The sequence below is a fragment of the Lytechinus pictus genome, chromosome 6, assembly GCF_037042905.1.
Source record: "Lytechinus pictus isolate F3 Inbred chromosome 6, Lp3.0, whole genome shotgun sequence".
Lineage (NCBI taxonomy): Eukaryota > Metazoa > Echinodermata > Echinoidea > Temnopleuroida > Toxopneustidae > Lytechinus > Lytechinus pictus.
In genome coordinates this window covers 13075110-13089658 of record NC_087250.1, presented here as the reverse complement: position 1 = coordinate 13089658, position 14549 = coordinate 13075110, and the positions used below count along the sequence as shown (strand labels likewise).

At 37.5% G+C, this 14549-nt stretch overlaps 1 protein-coding gene across 1 annotated transcript; it reads left to right on the top strand.

The window, feature by feature from the left end:
• The first annotated feature begins 905 nt into the window (after positions 1 to 905).
• On the top strand, positions 906 to 4810 carry LOC129262930 (uncharacterized). The gene is made up of 2 exons (XM_064100942.1): positions 906 to 2534; positions 2967 to 4810. The coding sequence occupies exon 1, from the start codon at positions 1017 to 1019 to the stop codon at positions 2043 to 2045; it is 1029 nt and encodes a 342-aa protein (XP_063957012.1). The 5' UTR covers positions 906 to 1016; the 3' UTR covers positions 2046 to 2534; positions 2967 to 4810.
• Positions 4811 to 14549: the final 9739 nt, after the last annotated feature.

Sequence of the window (14549 nt, the reverse complement as noted above, 5' to 3'; positions counted from 1 at the left end):
ATAAACAGTTGAATGTTACAATATAAAAATATAATCAATAAAGGACATAAAAATTTAAGTAAACTAGCAAGAAATCTGAGATACATATACAAATTCAGTTGCTTGATTATACAAACTTACAGTGAAGAGAATATGACATATTTTAAAACTAACATACGGATTTTATGTGGAAAAACTGTTAGATACAATGTACTAAACAGAAAGCGATCATAACATACGATAGTTGACAATCTGAATGTTGCAACCTGGGAATATATTGGACTGGGTTCAGAGGGGAGAGTGAGTTAGAAGATGAAAACAATATTTCTAATTTCAGACACAATATGCAAATGAGGTGAAAAACAAACTAGCAATTCGCGCCCCTGATAAAAGAGAGACATTTTAAGATTACAATAACATGCACATACAAAATTGCACACGTGAACTATTACAAACTACATAAAATATTGAACTGTCACTTTTCAGCCTTATTTTGACAGCACCACTTTGTTATTCAAGGTTGAAACGGATATCCGGCGGATAATGGTTGGATAATAGTCGGTGAAGCAAACCGGTTCCCGGTCTCAAAGTGACAATGGCCTGCGAACAGTGGCAAACTTTTATAGGCTTATTCTAAAAGAAGTAAACACACTAACAGTGGATACCGCTTTGCAATCTATTCGCTTGAAGGTTATGTAAGATAAATAACCGGAGTATATCAATAGGTCCATAGGCCTACACTTATTGGTCAAGAACAAATTTCATGATTACTGGAAAGGTGTTGTGAAATTATCCTCCAAATTAATATTATAAGGGGTAAAGTACAATAAATAAGCTAAGGTCAACCTTTTCCAGGCTTACAAGTATTTTTACGCATAGCCTTTTAATCGATTTTTTTTCTTCCTTTATATTTCCTTCCATACACAGATGAAATCGTTGTTGTAGACCTCGTTCACCCTAGTTTCCCCCGTGAAACCAATAACCAACCCGGACGTAAACTGTGTGTCTCTCCTTAACTCCATTGTACAACCGACAAAATGAAATCGTTTCTAGTCGTGCTACCCGTATTCCTGCTATCGGTCCAAGGGGTGACGTCACAATACCTCGGAGAAACTGACGAGCGCGCAGCTATACCTCCTCATGAGGACCCCGGTCACAACACACACCAGGAAGCGATCATTTACGCTTGCTTAGCAGTCGTCGTCGTCCTCGCCGTACTCTGCACTCTCATCCTTTGGTTCGTAGTTGAGCGTAACAAGAGCGACATTCGACGCTTGGACAAGATCATCCCCGAAATCGCAGAGAGAATGAGGAAGGAGACGATTACAGCGAACGGGGAGCTGATGTCGGGTACATTGACAGCTTCGCACGAATTTGAGACCGAGTTTCTGACGAATGAGGAGGTGCAGTTGACCTCGTATACGAGGCGGAATGAGGGAGAAACGGCAGCCGAGGCTACCGCCACGCCATCCGAACCGGCTAATGGTGACGTACCACGCGACCGCGGTGAAGACCATACAGAGACGAATCGCGAAGCGGTAAGGACCGACGCGGTAAACGATGATAATCAAGACGATGTCAGAAGACACGGTCAACGTCAAGAAAGAAGCGAACGTCACAGCAATCGGCATGATGAACGAAACCGCAGTGGAAGTCCCGAGAGGCGTGCGCATCACAACTCCTACGAGCGGCGTTCGCATGACCGTTATTCCACGCCCCACGATTACGCCGTCGTCGCTCGTCGTCAAAACCACGCCCGTCCACCGCCACCGTCATACCGCCACACATACGATGGTACGTACGACAATCCAGTAATGTCACTGCAAGACGAACAGGATTATCGACGCTCACGCAGGAACGGTCCAGTGCCGACGCCTGCACCGAAACCAGCAAAGCGTAATGTGCGTCCGTCGTCTGCTTATGTGGCCTCTGGAAGTGAATACCCAGAAGAAACACCCCGTCCAGTATCGATAATAGGCATTATGGGGGAAGAAGATGGCAGAAGACCAACTCGGCATGGGCATGGCCGTAGATATAAATCAATATTATATGAGAGCCATGTTTGATTTATAAAGCATATATCATGTCCCTACGCAAAATAGACACTTTTCTTTTCCATGTTTTAATTGTCAGAAATTATTGAAATGACTGAATGGGAAATTATCAGTTAGGCCTATATCTGTTTCTTAATAGCATAATCAGAATATAGCACATTATTGCTCAACTCAACTTTATATTACAGAATGAGATCATATTATAAACAACGGACCGTTTTAGATTTTCTGACGCAACTTCTGAGACACGATTTTGAGCAAAATGCTGTTGTGCATATGCGCGAACGGTTTATGCTAACTTTTATTACAAGGGGTTGGTCTGCTTCTCAGATAGTCCAATACCACATTGGATACAGCGACTTTGTCTAATGATAATAACAATAATAATAAACTGGTGCTATATAGCGCACACTGTTAAAGATAATTTAAACAACTCTTTCTTCCTAGATGAATCTTTGTTCTGGAAGGCGTCAAGGGTCGTGGAAGCGAAAACTCCCTGTTGTCAATAAGCCAGTTCACGGTTAGCTCATGATCAACTTTTCTCAAATGACCTTTGTGATTTTTCATTAGGATAAGCACTATCATTTTCAAATGTAGATGTTGCGTAAGCTTTACCGGTAGAGTATTCAAATTCTAAGAACAAAATGCATTGTATAGACCAGGTGACTAGAATAGTACATCAGGGATAAAGTTTGGAAATCTGTTTTATTGTCTGCCTTTGGCACATTTGACTATTGTTTTGGCTACTGTCAAACACCAGTGATTATGAAGGCTCTATTTATTACTCTTCAGCTTGGATGTGATAAATATTTTGAAAGGAAACATGAATAATCATCAAATCACAAATGCCTATGTCAGTGAATTTGAAAGCCACCTTCATGGTTGTCTCCAATGACCTTTTTCTGCTCGTGCGCAGTTTACAACCGTGAACAGGCTTATTGAGATCCGCTCCGACATTAGCTGTCAGTTACAACCATGGTTCCCTACCAAATTCATTATGTTATTACCAATGACAAAAGGTTGGTCAGTCTAAAGTCGGTTCGTGTTTAATATCGAACAGAAGTAGCTGTTGATGAAGAAAACTAAATAGTGAAAATCTTGCCAACTATCATTGAATCACGTATATCGCATACATCTTTCATTATTTAAATGATTCTCTCTCTCTTGTTAGAAAACTTACACTTCCATTTCGTCTGTATACTTACGTGTAGGTCTGCATACTTTACATTTATTACTAGTCAGTGGTCGCTCGAAAATAGAAATAATAATTCCTTAGTCGACATTTGTAGAATTAGGATGGTGATACATCGAAAGTGAACTGAAGCCAGCGTCGGAAGCCAGCGACTTGTGCGTATCACCTCAAGTGGACTCAGGCAGTCTTGACCACTGAACATGCTGAAGTAGAAATAGTCTCGTTTCAATAGCTGGCTTAATTATGCGTATCATTTCAGGGGGATAATCCAGACTTTTCACACCAATTCCTTTGAAAATGCAAGTCAAATCACAATGAAGAGCAGAGAAGCTTTTGTAGAAAGTTGATGGACCGGGACAGCATCGGAATATCTTGACGCTGGACAACGACATACATGTATTTGCAATTGTTCGTCCGGTGTACGTAAATCTTCGGATGATCATCTGCCCCAGTCCACTAATTTTCGACAAAAGCCTCTCAACTCTCCATTGTGATTTTAATTGCATTTTCAAAGGAAGTGGTGTGAGGTGTGAGTTCCTCTTAGGAAATGCGAAAAGTTCGGAATATCTCAAGGCGGCCTCATTCTTTTTCGGCGTATTGGTGCATCACCATCCATATTGCAGGAATGAGGTGGCTTCAAAGCCGGTATGGGATGCGGCTTGTGCATCAGAGGCCGAAGTCGACGTCACAAAGTGAAGTATTAATGGTTAATACCCAAGTTGCACCGGCTGTTAAAACAGACCGAATAAATTTTCGTCTGGTATACTATCGGTTAGTTTATCGAGGGCGTTTATATGACTGTACCATATGTATATTGAATATGTAGCAATATTTATTTCTTGACAGGTTAACTTCTTGCCATATTTGAATATATGATGTTTAATATTCTTTCGAATTTGAATATTATTAAGCATTTGTTTTCTATTTTCTTTTTTGTGAATACTTATTCTTTTTCTTGGTAATTAATCTTTGTAATATAAATAAAATTTATGGTAAAATATTAAGTGTTATATTACTATAATCGGACGCATTTAAGAATGAATAAACGATGCTACACCAGGCTTTGCGATTTGTCATAAAAGTTGGAAAATCGTGAAACATGATATTAGTGTATTATCTTCATACGCAATCAACGACGTTCATAGGTCTCCGTCATTTTGTTTTATGAGGTAGGGGGTAGTTATGATCAACGGCAAAAGGGGAAAAATTGTTTGCCGATTGACAAATTATATAGGATGATAAATATGTCAAGGGCATTCTCCTTTGGGAAGAGAGCCAAATGTATTATGTGTAGAATTTAATATTATTTGCCCCCCCCCCACCGCCATGAATGAATGAATGAAGTTTTCCGCATGTCAACATCGCTTTTTAATAATTGATTCATGATGCTCGAAATCATTACGAATAGAGAACGTGGTTTTAAATAACACCGTCATTGGCTGTTTTACTACGTAATTGCAATTGAGTGCGAGAGATCAGTTTGTCATACGAACCATTGTTATATACTGCCATCTATCGGCAAACTTGTACTTTGTCACGAACTGTAATGTATTTTTGCAATAAATAGTTTTGTATGGTTAAGTAACTTGCATCCTCATTTGAATCATTACTTTGTCATTTTGTCCACTTGTTGTTCAATGAAAGTGATTTACCGTGATATATTCGTTTTTTTTCTATTAAATGGCAGTGAGGCTCATAATTATACTTATTATGATAAAGTTCAAATTTTGGAAAATTTGGAAATCTGTCTCCTCCTACCTTATTTTAGGGTCTGCGAAGAGTGCCCCTCCCCCCCCCCATCCTCATCATAAACTTTTAAAACATAATTGTTTCTGACGAATTTTCACAAATATCCGGAAGGGGGTTGTTTAAGTTTCCTCAATTGCAATTAAGAATTGCAGAGTAAAGAAAGATCACCCACAAAATCAGGAATGGGACCATTGATGCTACCCCCCCCCCCCCCGACTCAGGAAAAAAAATATTGTTAGACCCATACACCGGCCTCCCCCTTCTCTCTCTCTCTCTCTCTCTCTCGTTTATACCCCCCCCCCCTTTCTATTCATTATTGTTAAAGGTCAAGTCCACCCCAGGAAAATGCTGACTCGAATAAATAGAGAAAAATCAAACTAGCATAGTGCTGAAAATTTCATCAAAATCGGATGTAAAATAAGAAAGTTATGACATTTTAAAGTTTCGCTTATTTTTCACTAAACAGTGATAATGCACAACTTGGTGAGTCAGTCGATGATGTCCATCACTCACTATTTCCTTTGTTTTTGTATTGTTTGAATAATACAATATTTCATTTTTACAGATTTGACAATAAGGACCAACTTGACTGAACCATTTAGGATTCAATAACGCTAATTCCACATGATCAGGGAGGAATTAATCGTTGTAACACTTGACAATAAGGAGAAAATTAGAATATTTCATATTTCATATAATAAAATACAAAAGAAACAGTAAGTGGATGACGTCATCAGTCTCCTCATTTGCATACCAACCAGGATATGCATATAACTGTTTTGTGAAAATTTAGCGAAACTTTAACATGTCATAACTTTCTTATTTTACATCCGATTTTGATGAAATTTTCAGTGTTATGCTTGTTGGATTTTTCTCTTTTTATTCAAATCAACTTTTTGTTGGGGTGGACTTGTCCTTTATACCCCCGTCACACTTATTCGGAATCATTCAAAAAATCTAGAAATTTTTGGGAGGAACTTATGAATTCATCAAACTGGAGTTGAAATTCAGTAAATTGACCAGGTGTATCATCATACACTAGTCAAAATGAACCGCAATGGAGTCAGATTGATAATTCGTGCTACGTTCTTGGACATTCTAAATATTCTGACTGCATTCTGAGTGCATTCGAAATATTTTTGTCATTTCTTTTGGCCGTCCCGAAGGTTTTGGTCACGTTCAAAACATTCGAGGGGTATTCTCGAACGATGTTGGAAGTAGATTTAAATGACCAATTGGTGGTCAAACAATAGTCCTTTCATTCAGGCCAATTCTGCTTGATTCGGAATAAGTGTGATGGGGGCTTTAAATAATACAAACCTACACACAGCTAATAAACTTCCTAGACTTCAACAATGGATCCTAGCAGCATCCACGCTTCAACCATAGAGCTAGCTCTATGGTTGAACCAAAACAACCCATAACACGAATGGAATCACTCGTGCGGAGGACTCGTTAACGTCAATTGACATCGTTAAAGTTAATCGAACACAACAAGCCTAGTTCAGACCATGGACCTATCCATGTTCAGACGTTGTCCCCATGTCGGAGTAAAATTGTACAATGCAGGATTGAAATTCCAATGATATTTATCTTATTACGACCCAGACGTAGGCTGTTTTGATCGGTGGATAGGTCGGACGAAGCCCAGTTGGAGAAGAGGTCGGAGCAGTGGCTTATTTTCATTTGGTCCAATGCCAATTCGTCCAATTGCCAACTCGTCTACTATCGTTTGGTCTACCATCGGTTCGTCCAATATTCACATAGTTTAATTGCCATTTCGTCCACTCACCATTTCATTGATAACCAGTTGGTCTAATATACCATTTGGTCTAATTGGTGATTAGACGAAGTGATGATTGGACCAAATGGTTATTGGACCAAATGGTTATTGGACCAACTGGTCGACCTCATAAACGGGAGGTCGTGGGTTCGATCCTCGACCGAGTCATATTAAAAACTTTGACCTTCTGCCTTGCTAGGCGCTCAGCATTTAGATTGGGAAAGGGTAATAATAATATATTATGTTATGCAGGGCCCGCTGGTAGACATGGGAAAGTAGTTTCCTAAAGGAAGTCGCTACCCTGGGTAAATAAAACGTTATTATATTATTATTAAATCGTGTAAAAATCAACACAAGAAATAATAGGCATGTCGTTACCAAAAAAAAAAGGAAAAGCCAAATTGTGTCAATCAAGGTTCTCGCTAGGCAAAACGTAAAGCGATAGTAGTAAAATTCAAAGACAATTATGTTTCAATAAATTTTATGCAAAGTTTAAGCTAGCGACACTCGGAGGTGGAGCTATATCATGTATATTGTTGCATTGTATACACTGTTGCATTCAGGCGCGGATCTAGGCCGGAATATATATATACATATATATATATATATACGGAATATATATGTATATATACGGAATATATATATACATGTATAAACGACCCAGACGTAGGCTGTTTTGATCGGTTGATAGGTCGGATTATAAATATATTTATATATATATGAATATATATATATATATATATATATAAATATATATACATATATTTAATAGAAAGGAATAAGGGGAAAAAATGTTGCTTGGCTTTGGGCCTTTCACGCAAGACCTACCAATACGCGTCAGTCCGAAACAACTGACACTTATTTTTGGCCTCAATAAGTGGAAATATATTAGGCCCTCGGTACAAATTTTCATCATTACTGTACACACTGTATGACAAAAGTCATAACAGAAGCACATTGTCAACACGTTGGAATTGTTTTTATCATCACTTCTTTACACTTCTGGCACGTGCTGCAATTAAACCCTCCAAAGAGCAACATCTATAAAGGCAGTTGCCCGCTGACAAGGGGGGCCTACTTCATCCTCATTGTCTTAAAGCATGATATTGTTGGTCCATAAATATACAATATTTGTTATCTGTTCCGCATGTACACATGAGTAATTTATACCAACGAATCTTTATGAAATAGTGATTGGATATTGATTTGTTCCTTTATGCAATAAAAGAGTTTTTTAATTCAATACATCTTGTATTTTTTAATAATAAACATTATTAATTTTCTTTTTTTTTGGAAGGATTTTCTGCAGTTTATTTAAGATCAATTACAAATAAACACATTTATACAATAGCGATGATAAAAATGAATACATGTTTTTTTGTGTGAAAATCGAAAAGATAGCTAATGTATAAGACTCAAAACTGTATTATAAATAAAGCATATAAATGGTAAGTTGGGTAAACTGTATATATATCTATACATATATATATATAATATGCAGACTATTTTTATATATAATACACACACACACACACACACACACATATATATATATATATATCTATACATATTGATGAAATGATGTCACGAAGTAGAAAGTGTCCAAATTTAGAAACTTGGTGGGGAGAGACAAGATAAAGTAATAATGGCAAAAGAAGGGTAAATACGTGCGAGCGAGTGGATTAGTGTAGGTGGTACATTTATGTATACTTAGAAGTAATAAACATTTTCAATGATGCTTTAAGAGAGATAAGAGACGCGGACTGTTTGATATTATGTGGCAAGGTATTCCAAATATCTGGACCATGCATGGTGGCGTATTGTTTTATGAGTGAGCAATATTCTGGGGTTGGTTAAGTGGATATCTGTTGAATGACGCGTTGGATATTAAGTATGGATATCTTTGTTATATACAAAGATATTGCAAAATGGAGTAGGAATAATGTTAGATGACATATTAAAAAAAATATGGCTATTTGGTATGTTTTAATATCCTTAATCTTCAATATCTTTAAGTTGTAAAATAGTGGATTAGTGTGTGCAATGCAATGTCAATGTGTACAGTTGCGCGAAGTGTTTTTTTCAGGTGAGACACACATTTTGATTAATATGAGTGGTGTGTGAATGTGAAATTAACGAAGAGGGTCGAGCGAATTTAGGCCAGAACCTGAACTCAAAATAGGAAAACACGACATTCATTTGACCATGGACCAATGATTCTTTAAAAATTGCTCACTAATACACGCATATGAAATGGTAAGAAAATGAGAGGACGAGAATTTTAAACGTGCACACACACACTTACAAGGGGGCCAGCAAATCTCCCAATTTCTGGATTTTAGACACTTTTCTGCTCATTTTTTGTTGACTGAGGGGAAGGGTGAGGTGGGTACCGTCTCGTTTGTCCTCTGCCTATAACTCGAGTCTCTTTATGTAGTTGCCAGCAGAGGGCCTTTGCATGTGGAAAACATCATTGTCTTTATTAAAATTCTACTGTTTTTTTTTTTTACTTTTTTCGGCAGTCTTCAAGCACTGCAAAACGTAAAATGCATTAATTTTTGTTACGTTTTGCGACACAAATTTTTTACAAAATGCGGCTTTTTCTTTAATTTCTTCTTTTACGATATGCGTTTTTTTTTTTTTTTTTTTTACTTTTTGCGTTGAATTTTACGATTTGCCTTGATTTTACAAAATGCGACCCTACAACCCTTCATCCATTCACACTGAACAGCTTACTTCTGGGTCGTGATTAGAAATATATCGTTGGAATTTCAATCCATACATAATTATACAAATATTTACCATCGAACAGTAACTCACGTCTGAACGAGGCCCTTGTCGAATTTTCGAAAAGTTCTGTTTTCTTCTCCCTCGCTATAAACATGATAAAACTCAAAACTAGTTATTTTTTGCTATTGTCCGTGCTTATCAAGTTTGCTTTGCCACGTACTCTTGCAGAAGGCGCACTGAATGTGTGCTCTCAGTCGTAACAGCAATTGAGCTTTTGCCTCTATTCGCGAATTGAATTCCTCATATGTCATGGCGAGGCACCGCTAACTGTAAAAGGTAAGCTGATTTAAAAATTCTCATTAGAAAACTTGTTCGCAACTACTTTATAGTCTTTTATATTATGTTACATTTGTAGGTATATATATGTGAAATATTGTGTTATAACATTAATTTGGTTATAATGGTTATAATGATAATAATCATGATTATAATAACAAGGGTATGATAGCCACTTCAGTCCCGAAACTGTTCTCTCAGCGGGCCCTGCACTGTAAAAACTCTGGTGTTGAAACTGACACCTTTTGGTGTATCTTGAGGACCACACCCTGAGGTGTTAAAATTACACCCTAGAGATCCAACATAACACCAATGAGCGTACATGTAACAACCAAAGTTTTAGGTGTTAAACTAACACTGTCAATTTAACACCAGAGTAAAATAACTGGTGTGGTCATGGGTGTCGATCACGGGGGGGGGGGGATGGGGGGATATATCCCCCCCAATATTTCAAGTGGGGGGATGGCCTGTATTATCATCCCCCCCAATAATTTAGGGTAGAAAATTTATAATAATGATGATGAAAAAATGTAAAAGTTTGATCATGATGATTATAGTGATGATTATAGTATGCCATCAATCAACTGGTTTCCCTCGCACTTTGTGTATATTGTTATTAAATAAAAACATTATTTTCCAGGACTTTTAAACAGATGGGTGGAGGTTCAAGATGAAAAAGAATGAAATGTTTACGTATATGATATTTTTTAACACATGACATAAAAGGACCCCGACGAAAAACAACTTTTGTTGATAGGGTGTTCCATCCCACCAGTGGTAATATGATCATATTTTTACAATTTTTAATAAGTGAAATCAATTAATGGTTTCAGAAAGAATAATCATTAATTTCTCTCTAAAGCGTATCTTCGGATATGAACATCGGATTTTTTTTTCATGTTATTCTTGTTATTGTTATGGACTTGAATAACTAAACTTGATTGGCTCTTTCTTATTTTGGCAAAAAGACATCTCTTTTGAGTTTGGAAAGGGATGATAGTTTTGCATTCTATATGAGCACACTCATGCGGTACGTAAATTTCATTTTAACACATATATTAGCTGATATTACACACTGATGGTTCAAGAAAATGTTGGAGAAATATCATAACATGACAGTTGAGTTTTGATTGTTTTTATGTTTGTTTTTGTTTTATGCACTTATAAAGCATTTAAAACATGTAAAAATCCAGGGTTAAAATCGTCTAAGGAATGACGGTAAGCCCGATGGCGCACGAGAAGCCACACAGTTTGTAATTTGTGCTAGTCTTAATTTGTCCGAATCTGCATTTTATCATCATGCATTAAGAAGAAAAAAGATATCGCCAGTCGGGTTATATTTAAGAGAGAAGTTGTATACATCATGTCCAATAAACAGATCACTTTGTACATGGTCCAGACAATTTTTGTCATTTTTTCTTTCGTATGAGTTTAGAATAGGCTTGCTTGTAACACAAATTGAATTTTCAAAAAAAAAAATATAAGTACAGTACACTGCAATAATGAAATAATTTCCAAGAACACAGTGGCGTAACTACGGGGGGGGGGGGAGGGCATGGGGGCACGTGCCCGCCAATCGGCTGGCCAAAAAAAAAACGGGGAAGAGGAGAAAGGAAGAGAAACGTATTGGGAATGAAGAAATTATTGTTCATTATAATGTTATATTATAATAATGTTATGTTATAATACATAAGAAACATTTTTTCATAACTTTATTTTGCTCAAGCCTAGATTTCTTCATTGTTCCCGGTACTCGCATTGTCTGTTTAACGTTTACACCAAATATATTTCCTCGCACTTCGACTTATTATTGTTTTATGTAGTGACATATGGTTCTTTTTCATGACTACTTAAAGTGATTGCCCCATTTTAAGGTGTTAATATAAAACATTTCCCGTCCGTGCTTACGTTCGCACAAGTAGATTGGTGACATATGACTGCTCTTCATGAATTCCTAAAAACCAGGTTTCGCGGGTCCGCACGCAAAGGGTTAAAATGTCCCTTTTTCTGATCTGAATATCAAAAATTTTCGATCGCATCATTTGTTTAGTGAAATACGTATCGTATGGTCTTAGTGAATTCTTACAAACAGGCCTTAGAATGCCTCTCTTCAGGTCTGAATATCCTAAATTTTCAGCTCGCGCTTCGCACTCGCAATATTTGATGAGTGAGATGCGTATTATCATGATTACAATGACTACAAAAAGTGCTTCATGTGTTTAGATGTAGCAAAATCAGCAAGCGCTTTGCACTCGCATTAGATGACTATGGTGAGATATGTATACTCTTAATGGATTCCTAAAATATAGTCCTTAACATGTCCTTGTTTGGGGTAAATATTTACAAAAATTTCAGCTCGCGCTTCGCGCTCGCATTGTTTGTTTAGCGAGACAGGTATGTATCATGATTACAAAAATTTGCTTATAATGTCCTTTTTTGGTCTGCATATCAAAAATTTTCTGCTCGCGCTTCGCGCTCGCATTATTTGAGCAGTAAGATACATATCCGTTTAATGGCACTGTCCTTAAAATGTCCCTATTACATGTATTAGGTCAGTATATACCTGGAAACTGAGCGCGCTTCGCGCGCTCACTAAGTGACTCAAAAATTTTGCTGGTACCCCCACCCCCCCCCATGCCGTGACTCACGGTACGCCACTGCAAGAACACCATGCATATCAACCACTCCCAAATGTCCTAACTTGTGTACATAGAGGACCACACCCATGGGTGTCGATCGGTATTCTTGGTTGGGGGGATGATTGACACAAATGTTCTTGTGGATGGGGATCTTTCAACATTACCCCCACTAAAATCAAAAGCTTTTTTTTTGCTGTGTGCTGTTAGTACTACCCCGGCTTTAGCTCGGCTACCTATAGGCGATCAACCGTTCAAGGGATTCCTTCCTACCGGGTTCCCATTCACCTCATCTGGGTTGAGTGCAACACAATGACATGATACATGAATGAGGGTAACTTTCTTGCTGCAGGTAAGCACGCCACGGCTAGGAACCCACGTCCCTCAGATTGAAAGACGAGGGTCATAACCAACAGACCACGACGCCCCTCACAATGCATTCCCATGTGCGCTATTAACCCGTTTGACATCATTTGTACAATACAGCTATATGTGAATGTGACCAGATATATTGCATTACGATGGTATTTCGTTTTTATGTTCACTTGATTAGCATCCTTTCGTATACTACCCTCTAAGGATGGGGCTTACATTGAACATACACGCTATAGTTAATGTATACACTGCAAAAACTCCGGTGTTGATATAACACCAGCCCGGAATCTATTATGTCCACACCAGACAAGTGTTAATAAACAGCACCAGTTTCGTTTTGGTCTAACACCAGAAAGGTTTTTATACAACACCAATCAGTATTAAAACAGCATCGGTTTGATTCCAAACTGGTGTTGTTTCAATACTTCTCTGGTGTGGACAGAATAGAGATTCCGGGCTGGTGTTAAATCAACACCGGAGTTTTTGCAGTGAACACTGCATTTTGTATAACTAATTGATAAGTCATGCACTGCACTGCTGTACCCTGAGCGATTCAAAGAAAAAATAACTACTGTATATTTGTAGAACGTATAGTATAAAAGAATGTCAGTGTTGATTTTGTATTTAAAAACACAAATGTTCAGTTCGTGTAAAAAAAATGAGGAAAAAAAATCCTGAAAATTTCCGAAATTTCCGGTAGTTGAAAATTCCCGGAAACTTTTTATAGAAATTTCTCGAAATTTCAGGAAAGTTGTTGGTTCCTTGCGACCCTAGTCCTCCCCAATGATATGCTTGGTAATTTTATTTTATGTTATATTTTCTTGTCTTCCCATCAAAAAAAAAATCAGGACTTTATTTTCGACTCCCACTATAGAACTCGCGTCCTGTAACAAGACGTTTATCTGCATTTACCACTCCCCACCTCGGTGTAGTAATTAAGACCTGTAGGAATTCCTGGAATGCTCGGGCGACTGATCAGGGTAGCCGTGCTAAAGACGGCATAATAGTATGTATCGCTTAAAGAATCATATCAAGTGCTAGATAAACTTTGCGTTTCAGTAGTTTTCTCGTAATCATCATTGCTATTATAAGTATTACTACATCATATCATTTTATTATTGTTATTGTCATTATTATTATCACTATTATTATTATCATCATTCATGTTAATATTATTATGATTAGTAGTAGTAGTATTACTGCAACTGCTTTTACTACTTTTAATAATATAGGGTATTTATATTGCGCACATATCCACCTTGTAATTAGGTGCTCAAGGCGCTCCTATATTACCCGGCTAAGCTAGGCGTTCATAGCGCACACAGCTTTTTAAGGAATTACTTCCTACCGGTACCCATTTACCTCACCTGGGTTGAGTGCAGCACATTGTGGATCAGTTTCTTGCTGAAGGAAATTACGCCATGGCTGGGATTCGAACCCACGACCCTCTGTTTCAAAGTCCGAAGACTAATCCACTGGGCCACAACGCTCCACGCTTTTACTACTATCATTATGACTACTAATTTTACTGCTATTAATTTTACTACCACTAACACTATTTTCAATATAGTGCTAAAAAAGAAGAATATGCGCATATCATTAGCTACGCTTGTTTTGATTCACCTAAGAGGTTGCTGGTAGTATATATCTCTACCATATTTTTAAATAGATAAAGTTGGTATAGTCAATCGTCTATGACATTGAATGTGGTTACG

Excerpts from the sequence above, each read along its gene's own strand:
- LOC129262930 (XM_064100942.1), top strand. The coding sequence starts at position 1,017 with ATGAAATCGTTTCTAGTCGTGCTACCCGTATTCCTGCTATCGGTCCAA.